Source organism: Trichosurus vulpecula, chromosome 8, assembly GCF_011100635.1.
Source record: "Trichosurus vulpecula isolate mTriVul1 chromosome 8, mTriVul1.pri, whole genome shotgun sequence".
Lineage (NCBI taxonomy): Eukaryota > Metazoa > Chordata > Mammalia > Diprotodontia > Phalangeridae > Trichosurus > Trichosurus vulpecula.
In genome coordinates this window covers 138,560,503-138,578,539 of record NC_050580.1, presented here as the reverse complement: position 1 = coordinate 138,578,539, position 18,037 = coordinate 138,560,503, and the positions used below count along the sequence as shown (strand labels likewise).

The 18,037-nt window shown below is 36.5% G+C and overlaps 1 protein-coding gene across 1 annotated transcript in view; it reads left to right on the top strand.

Moving 5' to 3' along the window:
• CERS3 (ceramide synthase 3) overlaps positions 1-18,037 on the top strand; it is an 85,688-nt gene that overhangs the window by 34,951 nt on the left and 32,700 nt on the right. The window contains exons 6-10 of the mRNA XM_036736876.1: positions 161-211; positions 1,235-1,327; positions 3,331-3,459; positions 11,084-11,190; positions 17,137-17,290. Coding sequence (XP_036592771.1) covers positions 161-211; positions 1,235-1,327; positions 3,331-3,459; positions 11,084-11,190; positions 17,137-17,290 — 534 coding nt within the window. The remainder of the gene's footprint in view (positions 1-160; positions 212-1,234; positions 1,328-3,330; positions 3,460-11,083; positions 11,191-17,136; positions 17,291-18,037) is intronic.

The following is an 18,037-nucleotide window of genomic DNA, read 5'->3' as shown; positions in this document are numbered from 1 at the left end:
AAATTACTTAGAGCACTTAGCACAGTGCCTGGTGCCTTGCATTTAATTAGTTAAGTACTTAAATGTTTATTGAATTTTAAAAAAAATATTGCCTTTTCTGATAAAAGATTCCATTTGTGCATAGTTAATTTGTTTCCCTCTCCCTCCTTTCTATATTTAGAAACCTTGGCTTTATGATCTGTGGGAGGTTTGGAATGGCTATCCAAAGCAGGTAAGCCTAACTCTTTTAGTATTGTAAAACAAAAACAGCCTTGGGCAAACCTGGAAAACTGGCAAAGTTAGTCTTTAATCCTGTAATATCCCTTTTCCCCTAAGGCATACCCTAAGGCCTGCATGTTGCCCCTTGATTGACTCGGGCTTCTGTTTGGAGGGCCCCACCAGCATTAAAATTGTCTCTAGCTTTCCCTGTTTCTTCCCACATTATTTAGTTTCTTGGACGCTTGACTAGGTAACAATGAATATTAATAAGTTAATCAAATAAATTAACCCGTGTTAATATATAACATATAATGTCTTAACTCAGAAGGTTCTTAAGGTGTAGCTCTAATTGTGGGAACCAAAGATGCTGATACCAGATGAATAGAAGAAATATTCTTGGTCAGATGAACATTGCTAAATCCCTCAAATTATGCTACGTAGGCGACTGCCTACTCTGCTCTTGAATGGGGCTGACCCCAGTGACCTTTTAGCAGATGTTCTTGAGAGACATTGTGGCACAGTAGAAAGAACACTGACTGGAGAGTCATAGGACTTGAGTTCAAATTCTGATTCTGACATTTAAATACCTATGAGATTTTGGGCAAGCCATACAACTTCTTTGGGACTATTTTCTCATCTGTAAAATGAAAGAGCCACACTAAATGACTTCTGATATCCTTTTTAAAGCTCTCTATGATTCTATAATTTTATAATATTAGGCTTTAAAGAATGCCTAGTGTCTCATGGACTTTTAGTCAGAAAACATTCCATAATGTTAATAAGTTAATCACTGCAAATTTGGGAAGGGTAAGCAGGGATGCCACCTTACTTAACACACATGCTTTTGACCTTAGATAATAGATTTCATAAGGTAGCTTTTAATAATTACTTAATAAATTACAATTAACAAAGACAGACTTTAATTTTTTAAATACTTATCCCTTATAAAAGCAGTCTGTTTCTGAATTCCACAGATAACACCATTAAACAAATGCTTTTATATATAAAAAAGTAATGAACATTTTCTTTTTCTTAGCCATTACTACCATCTCAGTACTGGTACTACGTTTTAGAGATGAGTTTTTATTGGTCCCTGCTGTTTAGACTTGGTTCCGATGTCAAGAGAAAGGCAAGTATCACATGTAAAACTTCTTTATTAGTGTCTTCAAAACCTCTAATTTAAAATTTATGTTTCAGGACATCTTCAGTTTCATTGCTTCTCTGCATATTACAGTAGTAGAGTGTACTACTAATTATACTCTGTTAGTTATCTTTCTTCTTTTGGTAAAGATTTGATAGGGAACTGATTGTGGTCCAACTACTGTAGCAATTCTAACTTTGAAGCTCTACCCCTCATCAGTGGAAATATGGGCATGAGGTTTTCCATTCCTATTGGCTTGAGTCTTTAATATCATAATTTCAAAAGGCAGAATGTTATTGACTAACTATGAAAGCACACTCTCTAGAGCTGGTCATAATCATATATTTATTTCATGATTATCTTTGAATTAGTCATAGTACTTTCCAATTACTTGGGAAAAACTTTCTGATCCTTCAGAAATCCTTGTGGGAATAACTGTCAAGTATCACTATCTTCACTTTACTGGCAGAGAAATTTAATCATAGAGATGTTAAATTATTTCTTAAGGTCAGTCAGTGGTTCTTCTTTAGAACCATTCAGTTTCCTAGTTCTTACTCATGAACCTACCAAACTGTACATATTTGGTCATACAAGCACTCCATCTGACTGAGAATATTGTAGATTCAGATCACATCTACAATCTAGGGTTGTATGTCATGTGCTACACCCAAAAGAGAAAGTGGATTTGCATATCACTAATATTTAAGCAAATGTTAAGGAACACTAAGAATAGTTAGAGATCAGGAAGGAAAAATCTTAACCATCTATGTGGTGTTTGATTGTGGGAGTATGCTTTCATTTTCCTGTCACTAAGAGAATGGTTGTTGTAGTGAACTGGGAAAAATAAAAACCTGTAAGAATGAACCCTGAGAAGACTGTATGTTGATATTGTTTAACTATGTTTCCAATATTTATAACAAAGGACGATTCCCTAAGTGGGTGATAGAGAAATGAATGTGATATAAAAACAATAGGCAGCATTTTTTAAAAAAAGAGCTGTATGTCCAAAAACATTTCTTCTTCCATTAACTCAAGCTTTTGTCCATTTCTTATGCATACTGCTGTAGGTACATATTTCTCTAGACTTAAAATACATTAAAATTTTTGTCATAAGTTTCATTTATTCAAGAGTCTAATTGAAGAATCCTCTTAAAAGCAGCAACAAGTGTATCACATGGATAAATCATAAAATGATGTGCCTAGTACATTTTTTGCAATTAGTTTTGTGATGGTCTATTTCCATTTCATTTATTTTAAGAGGAATTGGGTACCTTCAAATAAAAACATAAATGTGTGTTATGTGTGAGATAATGAAACAGCAATGCTTTATAATCATTAACGTACTATATACATGTGAACAATTAATTTATGTGTGCATAAATATGTATATATACACACATATAACCCATATATATATATATACACACACACATTATATGCACATTTTGATGGATTTCCTTGGTATGGCCAGGCTCTCAATTGATTTACGTCATAAACCCTTCTGTACCTTCTCATTTTATATAATCCCTTTTTTCATATTTTCTCATTACTTCTCCATAAAGAGTCTACCCAATATACTAAAAATCTACCTATTAACTAATCTTAGGGATACCAGTTAATGTATTTGTGTGGGGGTATGTATAGATAGAGAGAAAGATAACTATATTCTAGAATTCTTAGTGTAGCTTTAAAGTTTAAAATCACAGGAAGACTTTTGGAACAATAAATGTGTATGTATGTATATGAACATATATATATGTATATATATATGCGCATATGTGTGTGTACATACGTGTAACATTAAAGTGACATTCATATATACATTGATAAAAGTTGATAATCTGTATTTATATGTATATGCATACATATATACCTATAGATACATGCCCAGTGTTCTAAGCAGTGGAATAATATGATGATAATGACCTTTCCTAGGTGATTAATTGCTTGTCAGTGTTGAAATTTCTTTATCTATCTATTTATTTGCTTAGGATTTTCTAGCCCATGTCATCCATCATCTGGCTGCTTTAAGTTTAATGAGCTTCTCTTGGTGCACTAATTATATTCGTAGTGGGACATTGGTGATGCTCGTCCATGATGTTGCTGACATTTGGCTTGAGGTAAAAATTTGAAATTTTAAACAAATATGACTTCTTGAATTTTTATTCCCAACAGAATATTGCTTATGAGCTTCTTCTCAGTTCTTCATTTTTATTCTTATTCAGTCCTAGACACAGTACTTCCAAGAATTTTGAACTCTTTTCTTTAGTTTCATAGATGCAGATAGACAAAAGCAAGGAAGATAATTTGGAAGAGGTTTCATTTTGGTTTTCAGTTTGAGTTCAGAGGCAACATGTTACATGGAAAAGAATGCTTGATCTAGAGTCAAAAAACCTGGATTCATCTCCTAGGTAGTCCTCTTAATACCTATATGATCTTTGGCAAGTCATTTAGTCTTTCTGGGCCTCAGTTTCCTCATCTGTAAAATGGGAGGGTTGAACTAGATTCACTATGGTATCCTTTCTAGCTCCTATCATCTTGAGACTGCACTTGTGTAAGGTTCATGCCTTTGGCAGAAAGCTAATGATACTGCTTGGGAGTAAAATGATGTTTCAAATTGGGAGACTTAAATTCCAAACCATTTCTTTAAGGCTTAAATGACACTCCAGAAAGTCTTTCACAGCTTCCTTTCCATCTTTCTTTTCCTTACCTTTTTTCTTACTTCCTTTTCCTGACTGTAACAACAGTGTTATTTGTAGGTACTGTGGCTGTGTAAGACCAATAACACCAACACACAGGAGGGCTGCTAGCATAGGTTCTTTTTCTGCTTTTCTAAGGAAAGCAACTTTAAGGGGTTAACAGTCTTACTTTAATTAAACATACATACATCATTCACTTAGTTCAGGGGAAAAAGTCAGCACCCTGAACTTTCAGAGAAAATACAAACAGAAATTACAAACAGGAATTACAAGCAGAGAGAATAACAGAAACCAACAGACAGGCTTCTATCTGTCTCACCAAATCATAATACACAATTACCAGAGATAAAAGCACCAATATCTGGGTTTTCAAAGCTGGGGGTGGAGGTGGAGGCTCTTAACGGCTACGCAGAGTCTTGTCTGGCCAAACCATGTAACCACTCTTCCAATGAGTGAAACCCCCAAAACAAAATGCCAACCTCAGAGCATATATACCCTTCTTCAGGGTTAGAGGGTGTCACAATCATGTGACTCAAAGCCACGTGACCTAGGCCTCCCTGTGACTTAAGCAGGTCATCAGAGACTCCCAATTCAGTCAAACACTCTTGATTGAAACAAAGGCAAGACTCAGTCAAAGGCACTTGATCACCTTAGAGGAGAAGCACTCAAACAAAAAACAGCGAAAAGTCCCACCCTGCTTGCCATTACACTGGTTTCTATTCCCTTTTATCTGGGGTAGATATAGGAATAGAATGGAAGGAAAGAAACTTTCTAAATCTCCATATGGTTTGCTTCTCTCAGGTTTTCCAAAGTTTTTTTTGAAGTTCCTTGTGTTAAAGAATCTACCGAGGTTTTTCCGTCTTGCAAACTCAGTTTTCTTTCCCCCTCCTTCACATAATCATTTCTGAAGATAGCTATGGTGATTATATAATGACCTTAATCTTCTGAGAACTTCTAATACTTCAGAACCATACAATGATAAAATTTTTAGATTTATATAAAGCTTCATTTTAATGATCATGGAGAACAGTAGATCTGAAGTGTACTTTAACTCTAATTCTTGGTTGGAGTTGAAGAAGAGGATTTCTGCACCTTTTGAATGCCCTAAGTGCAAATCTTACTTTCTCCCTGCCACCTACCCACACCCCAACTGCTATTTCTTAAGGAGAGTGTGATATTAATACCCTGGGAAGGAAACATTATAATGAAAGCTCTCTCCTATTGATGCAGTGGAGAGACTTAGATCTGGAAACAAAGGACCTGGGTCAGTAACTCTGAGCCCAAAACAACTCTGCCTTTTACTACATATTTGATCTTGGGCAAGTCATAACTTCTCTGGGTCTTAGTTTCTACAATTTAAAGTGAATCTTGTATAAATAATAGGAAAGAGACCAGTGTCATTAGATTGCTAAGTGTGTGATGGGGGAAGGTGGGAGTGTATGGAAATGGAATGAAAAAATGGAATGGAAATGGAATGGAATGGAAGAATGGAAAAAGTAGGAGGGGTCTAGATTGTGAAGGGCTTTGAATGCCAAGTAGATTTTATATTTGATCCCGTGTTTCAGCAATCTGGCTAGCAGCTGTTGTAGGGGTGAAGAGACCAACACAAGCCCAACAACAAGCATGCTGCCAAAGCCTAGGTTCTTTTGATCTGCTTTACTAAGGAAAGCAACGTTAAGGGGTTAACAAGCTTATTTTAATCAAGCATACAAATGTCACTCACTTAGTTCAGGGGAAAAAGCCAGCACCCTGAACTTCAGAGCAAAATACAAACAAAATACAAACATCGACAGACAGACCTTGTCTGATTCAAATGCCAATATATAGTTACCAGAGTTTAACAAAGTCCCAACATCCAGGTTTACAAGCTGGAGGGCTCTTAGCTACAGCTGCCCAGAGTCTCTGCATCATTGAGCCACCAACAGTGAGAGCCCTGAGAAAATATCTCTGTCTTCTCTTCTTATACCATTTCAGACATCATCAACTGGCATCTGAATGACCAGAACTTAGGCTTCTACTATTGGCTCTTGAGTTAGCACCTCCCCTTAGTACCCTGGGAGCTTCACACCCACATAGGCTTAGAACCTAATTGGGGTTTGGGCCTGGGGCTTAGCACCTAGCAAGACTCAATGAAATACACTGAATTAATCAAAGGAAACAAAAGCCAAACTCCTCAAGGGCACACAAGTGCTAAGAGCCCATTTTGCTTACCAGCACATCCTGGAAGTGCTAGAATGCCACTGGAGTTTTATTGAATGGTGGGTAGAGTGGTGACATGGTCAGAATTGTATTTTAGGAAGATTAATTTAACATCTAAATGGAAGATGGACTAAAGTGGGAAGAGACTTGTGGTGGAGCTCACCCAGACTATTCCAATAATTCAGTTGTGACATGATGAAGGGCTGCACTAGCGTGGTGATACTGTTATAGGAGAGAATATATAGAGAATAATAGATTAGTTATGAGAGGGCTGAGAAAAAGTGAAGAGTCAAGGGTGATGCCTGGGCTGAGAATAATTATGTCTTCCACAATAATAGGGAAGTTCAGAAGGGGGATGATTTTGGGAAAAGATAATGAATTCAGTTTTTGACATATTGAGTTTAAGATATCTACAGGATACCCATGTTGAGGTGTCTAACTGGCAGTGGGAGATGCAAATCTGTAGGTTAAGAAAGAGGTTAGGGCTTAATGAGTAGATCTAAGAAACATCAACACAGAGATGATAATTGAATCAGAATTGAATAAGATCAAAATGAAATAGTAGAGAGAGGGAAGAGAAGAAGGCCTAGGATGGGGTCCTGGGGAACACCCATCATGACTGTTATTAAGATTCAGCAAAGAAGCCTAAGATGGAATAGACAAATACGGAGAGAACTAGGATAGTGTAGTGTCATGGGAACCTAGAGAGAAGATTAAATCAAAAAGAAAAATAGATCGTTGGTAACTTTGGTGAGAGCAGTTTTGGTTGAATGATGTTATTAAGAAGAGTGTTTCCAGATACATCTTTAGTCTTCATTAAAATATATTAATGATGAACACAGTGAATACAGTCAACTTGCTTCAAATGACTTCAAATTGAATATTGATTGATCTGTGGTACATTTCAATTAGTAGTCAGCTAGATTTATTTAAGGGCTATTTACATTATTACATAGAAAATATTAGCTGAATTAGAAATTGTTTCTAAATTGTGTATAAGCTCAACAAGCATACAAACAAATCTTTTTTTCTCATACTGTATATGCATAAGAAAAGCAACGGCTTAGCAATATAAATGATATGTTAAATTTCCCATGTTTTTCTGCAAATGTAGCCATACATGTTAAAATTCCTCTCCCTTTTCTTCCTTTATCCATCAAATCCTTTAATTATCTCTCTACACTTGCCTAAAAAAAGATCATCCTCACAAGAATTTCAAAATTATGTACTGCTCTGTTATTTCTAAACTTACTGATTAACATGTTTTCAACTTATCTACTGAAATAACAGGTTTATTATCTTAATGGAGGAGACTTAGACCCTGGGACAAGGAATATGCTTTATGCCTGACATGGTCACTTCCTCCCATTGTGGCTTTGGTAGATCACTTAATGCTTCATTTTCCATTCCACAACTGTCAAATGGAGCTGTTAATAATACCACAGGGAATACATTGTGAAGTTAAGTTGATTAATATTTGAAAAGGTTTTGAGGCCCATGGTTGTCAAGAAGAGAAATGTTATAATGCTCAGAGTCCTTTTATGGATAAACTATGACAAAGTTTCACTTTGTCAGTGACTATAAATAGTTCTTTATTGAAAAGCATAAGATTTCTTTTAAAAAAGAATCACTAAGCACATATTTTATAAAAATTTACTGATAACAGAAACAACAAATGACTAGAGGAATCATAGTAGATCCATAGACTCATAGGACTAAAAGGATCCTTAAAAGATAATCTGATTCAATTCCCTAATCTAGGGAAGGAAACATTTTACTATCCAATGCATGCCTTGTTTTTAAGGTCCTTCAAGGATAGAGATTACAGACCTTCCCTGGATAATTTTTTAAAAAATCGCCAATTGACTTATGGCATTATAACTGTTACAGTTTTTGCCTCTGTTTGGACCCTCATAGAGATAGAGCTCCTCTAGTCTTAAGGACTTGCCTCAAATGAAATCTGATTAGCTTTCATATACCTGAAGACAATATTTTCTAAGCCTTCTTTTATTTTGGTTAAACAACCTTAGTTACTGTAATTCTTCCTCTGAGGACCTCTTGTATACCTGTTTAAATATTTCTGATATAATTTCTTTAATACTTCTACATATCTTTTAAATAATAGTTATATTTAACCTAATATATTAAACCCCAGGAGCCCCTAAAACTTTAGAACCATATAATGATAAATTGTTTAGATTTATATAAAGTTTCATTTTAGTGATCTTGGAGAGCAGTAGATCTGAAGTGTACTTCAGTCCTATTTCTTGGTTTGAACTTGAAGAAGAGGATTTCTGCACCTTTTGAATGCCTTCAGTGTAAATCTTACTTCCCCCCACCCCCCATTTGCTATTTCCTAAGGAGAATGAAATAGTAATGCCCTGGGAAGGGAACGTTATAATAAAAGTTCACTCCTATTGGAAGATAGCATGGTGCAATGGAGAGAGTTAGACCTAATACTTTAAAAAGGGCCTGATAAATACCAGATAAATTAGAAGGGTTGTTTCTTTGTACTCGTACAAAGTTCTTGTTAGTACATTCTTGCCAGTCCTAATTCTGCTTCATGACAATGCTATATTGCTTACATATTTGTTCTGCTATGATTCCTTCCACATTCTTATGCATATCTCAGTCTAATTCCAATCCCTTCCACCCCCTCCACGTCTGTCCCTCCAAACTCATTTCTCTTTTTATTATACCCTTCCCCCAACTCATGCATATTAGCCTCCTAAAAGATCTAAGAGTTTACTATTTATTTATTTTTTGCAAAATGCCAATCCCATGGTCTGCGCCATTTTCTTACTTTGTTTATATGCAAGTGATAAAATCCAAATCCTTACTCTTCAAATATGTTACCTATTTGAATTAATCTAAACTCTGAAGGTCTCTTTTTCTGGCTCATGCTATCCCTGTATTAAGATAAGCTGTACTCTAGCTGTCTCTACCCTCTGTAGTCTTCCTCTGTTCCTCCTCCAAGTATGAAAGCCCAGCCTACTTCCTGAAACCAGCAGATACTGTATTTCCCCATGTGTAAGACGCACCTTAATTTTGGGGCCTGAAATTTGAAAAAAAGATGTATTACACTGAGTTATTGAACTCAAGTTTTATTCATCTGCTCATGGCTTTCAGGCATCTTTTGGGCAAGTCTGGTGGGTGTACACATGCTTGGTCCATTCTGTTTCATGAACCTGAAGCACCAGTTGTGTCCTCTTTTGAAATCAGCAACTTCTTTTTCATCAGCAATTCTTCTTGCCTCAGGCTGAACCATCTTTGTGGACACAGGAATTCCAATTGCCCTTTGCTCTTCAATCCATATCTTCAGTTCCTTCTCTAAATCAGGCCATTTTGCTGACTTGCCTCTCATGGCCTTCTGCCATGGTGTTTTCAGTAGGGTTTCCTCTTCCCGTTGCCAGTCTCAGATTGTTTTCTCAGTTGGAGGAGGACCAAACTTATGTTCAGCAGCACGATTTCCATTCACTTTTGCAAACTGGATCACTTTTAACTTGAATTCAGCACTGTACAAAAATATTTTCTGAGCCATTCCTGGCCAGAACGTGGCAAAACGTAACCTAATATACTGGTAACAAACAATGAGCACAAAGACAACAAGCACAAAAAAGCAGGAAATGCAAGTAAAAAAAAATCTATAACCAGTGTATAAGATGCACCCAGTTTTTAGACCCCAAATTTTTCAAAAAGGGGTGCATCTTATACATGGGGAAATACAGTAGATCAGAAGAAAAATCAATTCAGATGTTAGCCACCAATATATCAAATGCAATAATGGGTAGAAGTGATTGAAATGGCTGCCAAACAGTAACATGAATGAGCCTTGAATGAATGAACTACAGCACATTAACTTTCCTTCTACGCTAAGGGACTTAGCAAGAGTTCTTTCCAGTAAGTGCAATGCACATGAATAGCATGTGTCAACATAAGACAAATGAGAACAAACCAATTTTTGAGGGTCGATTTCAGTAAGCAGTAGGGCCATGAAGAATACTACCTCACTCCAGCCACAGTGGGAAGAGCGCTGATGGCAGGATGTTGTAAGCACGCCTATAATCCCTGATTCTGGAGAAGTTGAGGCTGATGGTTTGCTTGAGCTCAGAAGTTCTGAGCTGCAGTGGGCTAAGCAGATGAGGTGTTTGCACCAAATCTCCCACGAATATAATGAGCTGGGAAGTGGACTGGGAGGTGGTATGGGGCTGCCTAAGGAGAGGGAAGCTGGCCCGGGTTGGAAATGGAGCAGGTCAAAGCTCCTGTGCTGATCACCCATGAATGGCTGCTGTATTTGTTGCCTGAGCAAGGTAGGGAGACCCAAGAAAGGAAGGAAGGAGGGAGGGAAGGAGGAAAAAAAGAAAGAAGGAAGGAAAAAGGGAAGAAGGAAAGAATGAGGGAGGGAAGAAAGAAAAGAAGGAAAGAGGGAAAGAAGGAGGAAAGGAAGGAAGGAAAAAAGAAAGGAAGGGGGAAGGAAGGCTGTCTATCTCTGGAGTTGGGGACTTGGCTCTACTTCTGCTTCTAATGCTATCTATATGACCTTGAGAAGATCACTTAATGCCCTAGGGCATCAGTTTTCTGATCTATATAATGAGAGAATTAGACTAGATAGTCTGGGAGGTCCATACTAGCTCTCTAATTCTATGTCCTGTGCCTGTTGTAACCTATTTAATTACTGTCAGGCCCACCCACCGTATCATTTTTCTCTTAACATCTTTTGGCTTCTTTCTATGTTGAATGGAGATATTCAGTGCATAAGTTAAATTATTCTAAAGCTGCTTCCAACTGTTCTTGAAAGTTTGTCTGTTTACTTGTTTCTGAATGAATTCTCTCTTTTTTTTTTCAGTCTGCTAAAATGTTTTCTTATGCTGGATGGAAGCGAACATGTAATATTCTATTTTTCATCTTTGCTGCTGTATTCTTTATTACCCGCCTAATAATTTTCCCCTTCCGGTAAGTAGGCCAAGGTTATTTGCTATCATATTTTTGTGGAATTTAGTTTTCCTGTCCTTAAATTTGCTGAGGTAGCTTATAGCAGGATGTTAAAGTCAAAGAACTGTATCACCTTTCTTTTCCTAACAGAATGTTGATCTGTAGCTATAAGGACAAAATGTATGAAACAAAATGGAAGGAAAAGTATGAAGGAGTCTTTTATTCATTATGGAAGCAATTTCCATTGTAGAACCCTTCCCACCATGCCCCCACACAACCTACACACCTCAAGCCATTGCGAAAAAAGAAAACACACTTGGCATTCCAGTGTAAGAGATACAAAATGGAAGTATAGTTGAGGAGTGACAGAAATTGGGAGCACTAAAATAGAAAGTACGTTAGCAAAAGAATTTGTTATAGCCAGTTCTTATGTTCACTCTAGATGTTCTCCCTTAATGAACATGAATCTGTCTGCGAATCTTATAGATTCTCCATCTGCTCAGATTGGAACATCAGCATATTTTCACAAGAGGCATTTGCCATTGGTCATAGATATAACTGATTCGTTATCTTGACCCAGCCACAAAGCTCGTCTGCATAGGGATCATTGCCAAAGGGGGAACTGTTCACCTAAGCGTATATATATGGAAAGGTAAATGGAAATTGGGAAAACTAATATTAGGATTGGCAGAGAAGAATCAGTATCTCATCTCTCTTGAAAGCCTTTCCTCTCATAAATATACCTCTACGTGTGTATCTTGGCATAAATCAAAAAGACATAATATTAGTAAAGAAGCCACAGGTGCTTTGGAGAGAACCACCCAAAACCATATTTTTGGTCTAGCACGTATTTTCTTCCAGCCCAAATGTCACGTAATCTTAGCAGATAGATCAATGCTGTTGTTAGGTTTTAATATTTAGCTGGTAGGACTGTAGTTCAAGGACACTGACTTGCCACAAAGGACTAATTCTAATTGGACATTAGTTAGCTTTGGATGTTTTCTGTAACACTATAGCCTATAGCCACTGAATAGAGGAGCCAGACATCAGGATGATAGGAGCACTGTCCCTCCCTCCTCCACAAGCTCTCTTCCCTCAGTGAACCAGAAGTGTTTTGTTAATTATTCTTAGGTATTTTGATCATGGTAGACATTTTCTTTAGGGGTTTAGAGGAAACTAGAGTTCAGTCTAGAGTCAAATTTGGCACACCTGTTTTAAGTAATAGGATAGGAGAACAAAATCCTATTTGGATGAAGACAAAATGAATTTTAATGAAATTTATGCTTTTAAAGTGACACAAAATTCAGAAAATGTCTGAGCTTCATTGTCAAATCTCTTACTGGTTAAGATATGGTTTTGGAGAGTCTCACATTTGACCTATATGTTTAGATTAGTGCTTATTGTAACACAAATGATGTTACCTTAACAGTAACTTTGATTTTAACTAATGCAGAAGGTATTAGCATTCTACTGTTGTTTATGATGAATAAGTGTATTTAGCCATGTTCATAAGAAAAGATTTGTAACTAGCATCTATCTATATATCTGTATATACATACGTGTGTATGTGTGTGTGTGTGTGTGTGTGTGTGTGTGTGTGTGTGTGTGTATGTGTGTGTCCCTTGGTATTAAATCCTATACTTTTAAGCCCCAGATATCTATAAGGGCTCAGCCACTTACTATGGTTTCTGGGCTTCAAGTTGAGTTAGTAAGATGTGATCTGGCATGTTTTCAGCTCTTACTTGCTTAAGAGCCTGTTTCAGAGTGCAATTCTCTTCAATTCTTGCTGAGCTTTCTGGGAGTTTAATCTCTATGAAATAGACTTTGAAGTCTCAACTGATCTACAGATTTCTTCTTGTTGAAGTCCACTGAGCCTTACTCATTACTAAGCTGAGAAAGTATTTCATCTGACTGTAGAAGTTTTATTTTTATTTTTTATATGATTATTCAGATTTATTGAGTTTACCATATAGATCCTTGTGATGAAACCCTTTATTATGGTACTGGTTTAGCCTCTCTAGACTCAGACTGCACCAGCGATAGTTTAGTAATATTGCAGGAATTTTGTCATTGCAGAAATAATAAAAACCAAGAAAAGGAGGATTAAAAAAACAAAAAAAAACCAAATAATTTTGCACACCCTTTCATGCTAAGTTCTAGGATTGGGTGGGGACCGCCAGAATACAACTCCTTTAAATTTTTTTTGTTAGATTTTTTTATTTTTAGTTTACAACACTTAGTTCTACATGTTCTTGAATTTCAAATTTTCTTCCCTTCCCTCCCATCCCCCCTGCCCCCCACAAGTCGGCATGCAGTCTGACATAGTTTCTACATAAACCTTCCCATTAAACTTATTTACACAATAGTCAAGCTGCAAAGAAGAATTATGACCAATGGAATGAGTCATGAGAGAGAAGAAACAAAACCAAAAAAGAGAGCAAATAGTTTGCCTCAATCTGCTTTGAGATTCCACAGTTCTTTCTCTGGATGTGCATAGCTTTTTCCATCATGAGTTCTTTGGAGCTGTCTCTGAGCCTTGCATTGCTGAGGAGAGCCAAGTCTATCAAAGTTAGTCATCACAGAATCAGTATGTCTGTGGTTGTGTACGATGTTCTCCTGGTTCTGCTCCTCTCAGCATCATATCACATAGGTCATTCCAGGTTATTATGAAGTCTGTATCTTCCCCATTTCTTATAGCACAATAGTATTCCATTACATTCATATACCACAACTTGTTCATCCATTCCCCAATTGATGGGCATTCCCTTGATTTCCAATTCTTTGCCACTACAAAAAGAGCTGCTATAAATATTTTTGTACATACAGGTCCCTTTCCGACTTGTGTGATCTCTTTGGGATATAGCCCTAGGAGTGGTATTGCTGGGTCAAAGGGTATGCACATTTTTATAGCCCTTTGGGCATAGTTGCAAATTGCTCTCCAGAATGGATGGATCTGTTCACAGTTCCACCAACAATGTAACAATGTTCCAATTTTCCCACATCCTCTCCAGCATTTATCATTTTCCTGTTTTGTCATTTTAGCCAATCTGACAGGAGAGATGTGGTACCTAAGAGTTGTTTTGATTTGCATTTCTCTAATCAAATAGTGATTTAGAGCATTTTTTCATATGCCTATAGATATCTTTAATTTCTTCCTCTGAGAACTGCCTGTTCATATCCTTTGACCATTTCTCAATTGGGTGACTGTAGAAATTTTAGACCAGTCAACATACTATAATATAGATGCTTCAACATGCTTCAATATAGAAGGTTCAACATGTTATAATCCTAGAGTTTTCTAGTCAGTACCTCTTGGTAGGCTTTTTTCCACTGTGGAGCAATGAGCAAGACTAATTATTATATTTTTTCCACTGATCTGTGGCTTTGTAGTTTATACACAATTGCATTGATCACTGCAAAAAGAGAATTATTTTCTCCTCCTTTGTTAGCTTGGTCCCACACTTAGGTATAAAATGAACTTTGTAGCTCCATATATCATTTTGGGGCAGTTCATCTGGGAGAATTCATTTTGGGGGCACTTATGGTGGACATTTTAGAGGGAATCTGCAATGTGGTATTTGATTCCCTATCCCAGCCCCAATAATATGGAAAGAGGGGTGCAGGATGAGAAAATACTGACCAGTTGACCAGTGCTTGTGCCTAATTTAAATTGTTCTTGGGGACCCATAGCCCTGAAAAAACAAATAAAAATTAAATATTGTTCCATAAAATAACATTTTATTTGTTTTTTCCTCTCCTTCCTTTTCTAAACCCTCTTCACTTCTACCGTACTTTAATTTTCTCTCACATGTCTCCCTCTTCTCTGTGTGCATGCTGGTTTCCCTTTCTTTCTTCTCTTTCCCTTACTAGCAACCATACCATTTAGTTGGTCCTCAAAATAAATAAAAATTCCTTGCATTGTTTTTCTAAAAGTTCTTGGCCCTAACAGTATCAGGCATAAAGGCAATTATTTTAATTGAATTACCTAGTAGCCTAATTTCCTCATAACATTCTATTCATTAATTAACTTGTATACTTTGAAGGGGGAGGGATTTTTATCTATGCTTTTGTATCATGGAAACAATATCAAGCAATCATAGTGTGAAAAAACTCCATCCAAGCTGTTCCTCTGACTCTGGGCAATGTTGCTCTATAAATATCGAAGACAGAATTATTTAACCTATTCTTTAAAAAGTTTGATACTCTTCATGAATTTTGTAGTTTAAATTTTTTTAACATCTAAACTATAGCCTTTTGGGTAGCAATTATAGCCCATTTTTTGTACTCTTAGGGATGTAAGACAGTTAGATACCTTTCTCATTTTAATTATTCATGCATTTGTAGACTGTTACATATGTTCTGTGCTCTCCATATGTTGCTAAAAATTTTAAATTGGTTCCAAGTCCATTAATAGTTAGGGGAGTAAGTACAGTGGAAAAGGCACTGGATTTGCACTCACATTAAGTAGCCTCTGCTACTTGATACCTGTGTGACCATTAACAAGTCATTTCAGTTCTCTGGCCTCAATTTCCTCATCTGCAAGATGAGGAGGTCAGACTAGGTGGTCTCTAAGGACCCTCCCTGATGTCCAGATTTGCCATAACTTTCCTTTTCCAATTGGAAAAAAAATTAACATTCATTTTTTAAAACGACTTGAGACAAGGAGGCATTAAGGCTATTGAAATAATCCAGGCATGAGGTAATGATGGTCCACACCAGGATTGTGTAAACTGAGAGAAGAGGATGCATATAAAATGCTGTGTAGGTCATTTCAACAAGACTTGGTAATGTATTAGATGAGTATAAGTGAAGAGTCAAAGATGATCCCTAGGCTGTAAGCCTGGGTTATTGGGAGGGCAATTGTGTCCTAGAAAATAATTGCAAAGTTGGGAAGAAGGGTGAGTTTAGGTAGAAAAATCAGAAGTTCTCTTTTGGATATGTTGAGTTTTAGATGTTTATAGGACATCTAATTTGAGATATTGAAGAGGCAGTTGGGAATGTGGGACTGTAGCTCAGGAGAGAAGTTAGACCTGGATATATAGATCTTGGAATTGTATGCATAGCCATGATAGTTGAACTCATGGGAACTGACATTACCAAATGAGATAATAGAAAACAAACAAAGAGGCCCCAGGAGAGAGCCTTGATCCTAACCTCTCTCAATAAAATAATGGGTGTCTCCACACCCTATGTTCTTCTAAATTTGGGAAAGGAGGGGTAAACAACAATATAATAATATTCCATCAACCTAGAAGTAAGACTTCTGGCAACCAAAATCTTCTAGAAATAAGCCAGAACAGGGATGGGAGTGGACTTTCTGTCTGAATCTCTAGATTTAAATCAATAATCTCATTTTACATAAAATTTTAAAAAATTATTTGTCTTAATTATATATAAAAACACTTTTAACATTCATTTTTAAAAACTTTGAGTTCCAAATTTTCTCTTTCCCTCCCATTCCTCCCCTTACTTAAGAAGGCAAGCAATTTGATATAGATTATGTATCATATACAATTCTAATAAACTCAGTTATCTGGTTTCTAACCCCACTGTAGATTAGAGGCAACAAATGAAAGAGGGAGGGGGACTGTTAGATGGAGAGCTGAGAAAGGACAGTTCTTAGCAGTTGATAGAGACTCATGCCTCACTAGCCCCTAAGGCATCACTGCATTACAACTTCCCCCCAAAAGTATTCTACTTTAACTTACCTTCCAGGATTCTGGAAGTAAGTGTCATTTCCTTTGTTACTTGCTAGGAAAAGGAGTATGGGAATAATGTTTCCTGTTGAATGTATGCTAGGAATAGAGAGGTGATGAGAGTTTTTTGTGTGTCTGGGAGGAAAATGGTGCTTATTTTCTTATTCCAAATATATAAAAGAAATTGCCTAGGATTTTTAAAGGGGGTGGGGAGGGGAAGGGAAGACATTTCTCTTGTGACAAATTTCTCATTTTCTATTTTGTTTTTTAGGATTTTATACTGCACATTGGTTATACCTCTACAGTACCTTAAGCCTTTCTTTTCATACATTTTCCTCAATGTGCAACTCTTGATCCTGCAAGTCCTTCATCTCTACTGGGGTTACTATATTCTGAAAATTCTTGGAAAATATTTAATGCAACAGGTAAGTTATCTTCCTTCCAAATTTCATAGCCTGCTGTTGTTATAGTACAATTTTTAAAAAAATGTCAGTGTTGTGGAAGAAATAACTTCTCTTTGAGTTCATGTGATAGGTAAGTGCTGCTGAAATAAATCTATCACAATGCAGAAATTATAAATATAAGAAAAACCTAGATTTTATTATTTTGCTTGAGCATAGGTTCAAATTTCAATAAAAAAAACTGAGCCCCTATTAGGATTTTTAGCAAAGTGTTTTATAGACAAAATTCCATCAGAGTGACAGAGAACTCAGGGCTTTAGTCAGAGTTGGAATTAGGCTTGGAGGTAAAATCTTGTACATTTCACTTAGGCCATAAATGTTGAAGAAAAGACAGATTCACAATCCTTTACTTCCTTCGATGTCATAAAAATTGAATACACTAAATTAAGCAGTTGTAATCTCATACATCCCCTATGGAAACAAACCTAGCTAAGCAGATTCTTTGGGTAAAATAAGTCAGGTTACAGATTAAACACTGAGTTTGCAAAATCCTACACTTAAAAAACTACAAGGCTATCTTTTAAAGAAGTCACAATGGACTAATTGAGAGGAAGGGATTTACATGTCATGAAGTTGGTGTCAGGAAAATTCTCCCACAAATAAAGTATTTTGGGGAGGCTATTAAGATGCTGCATTCTTTTCTTTTTCTTATTTGACTTCATATCTCAGGAATGTCAAGAGTCTTTTTTAAATGCTATTATTATTCCATGA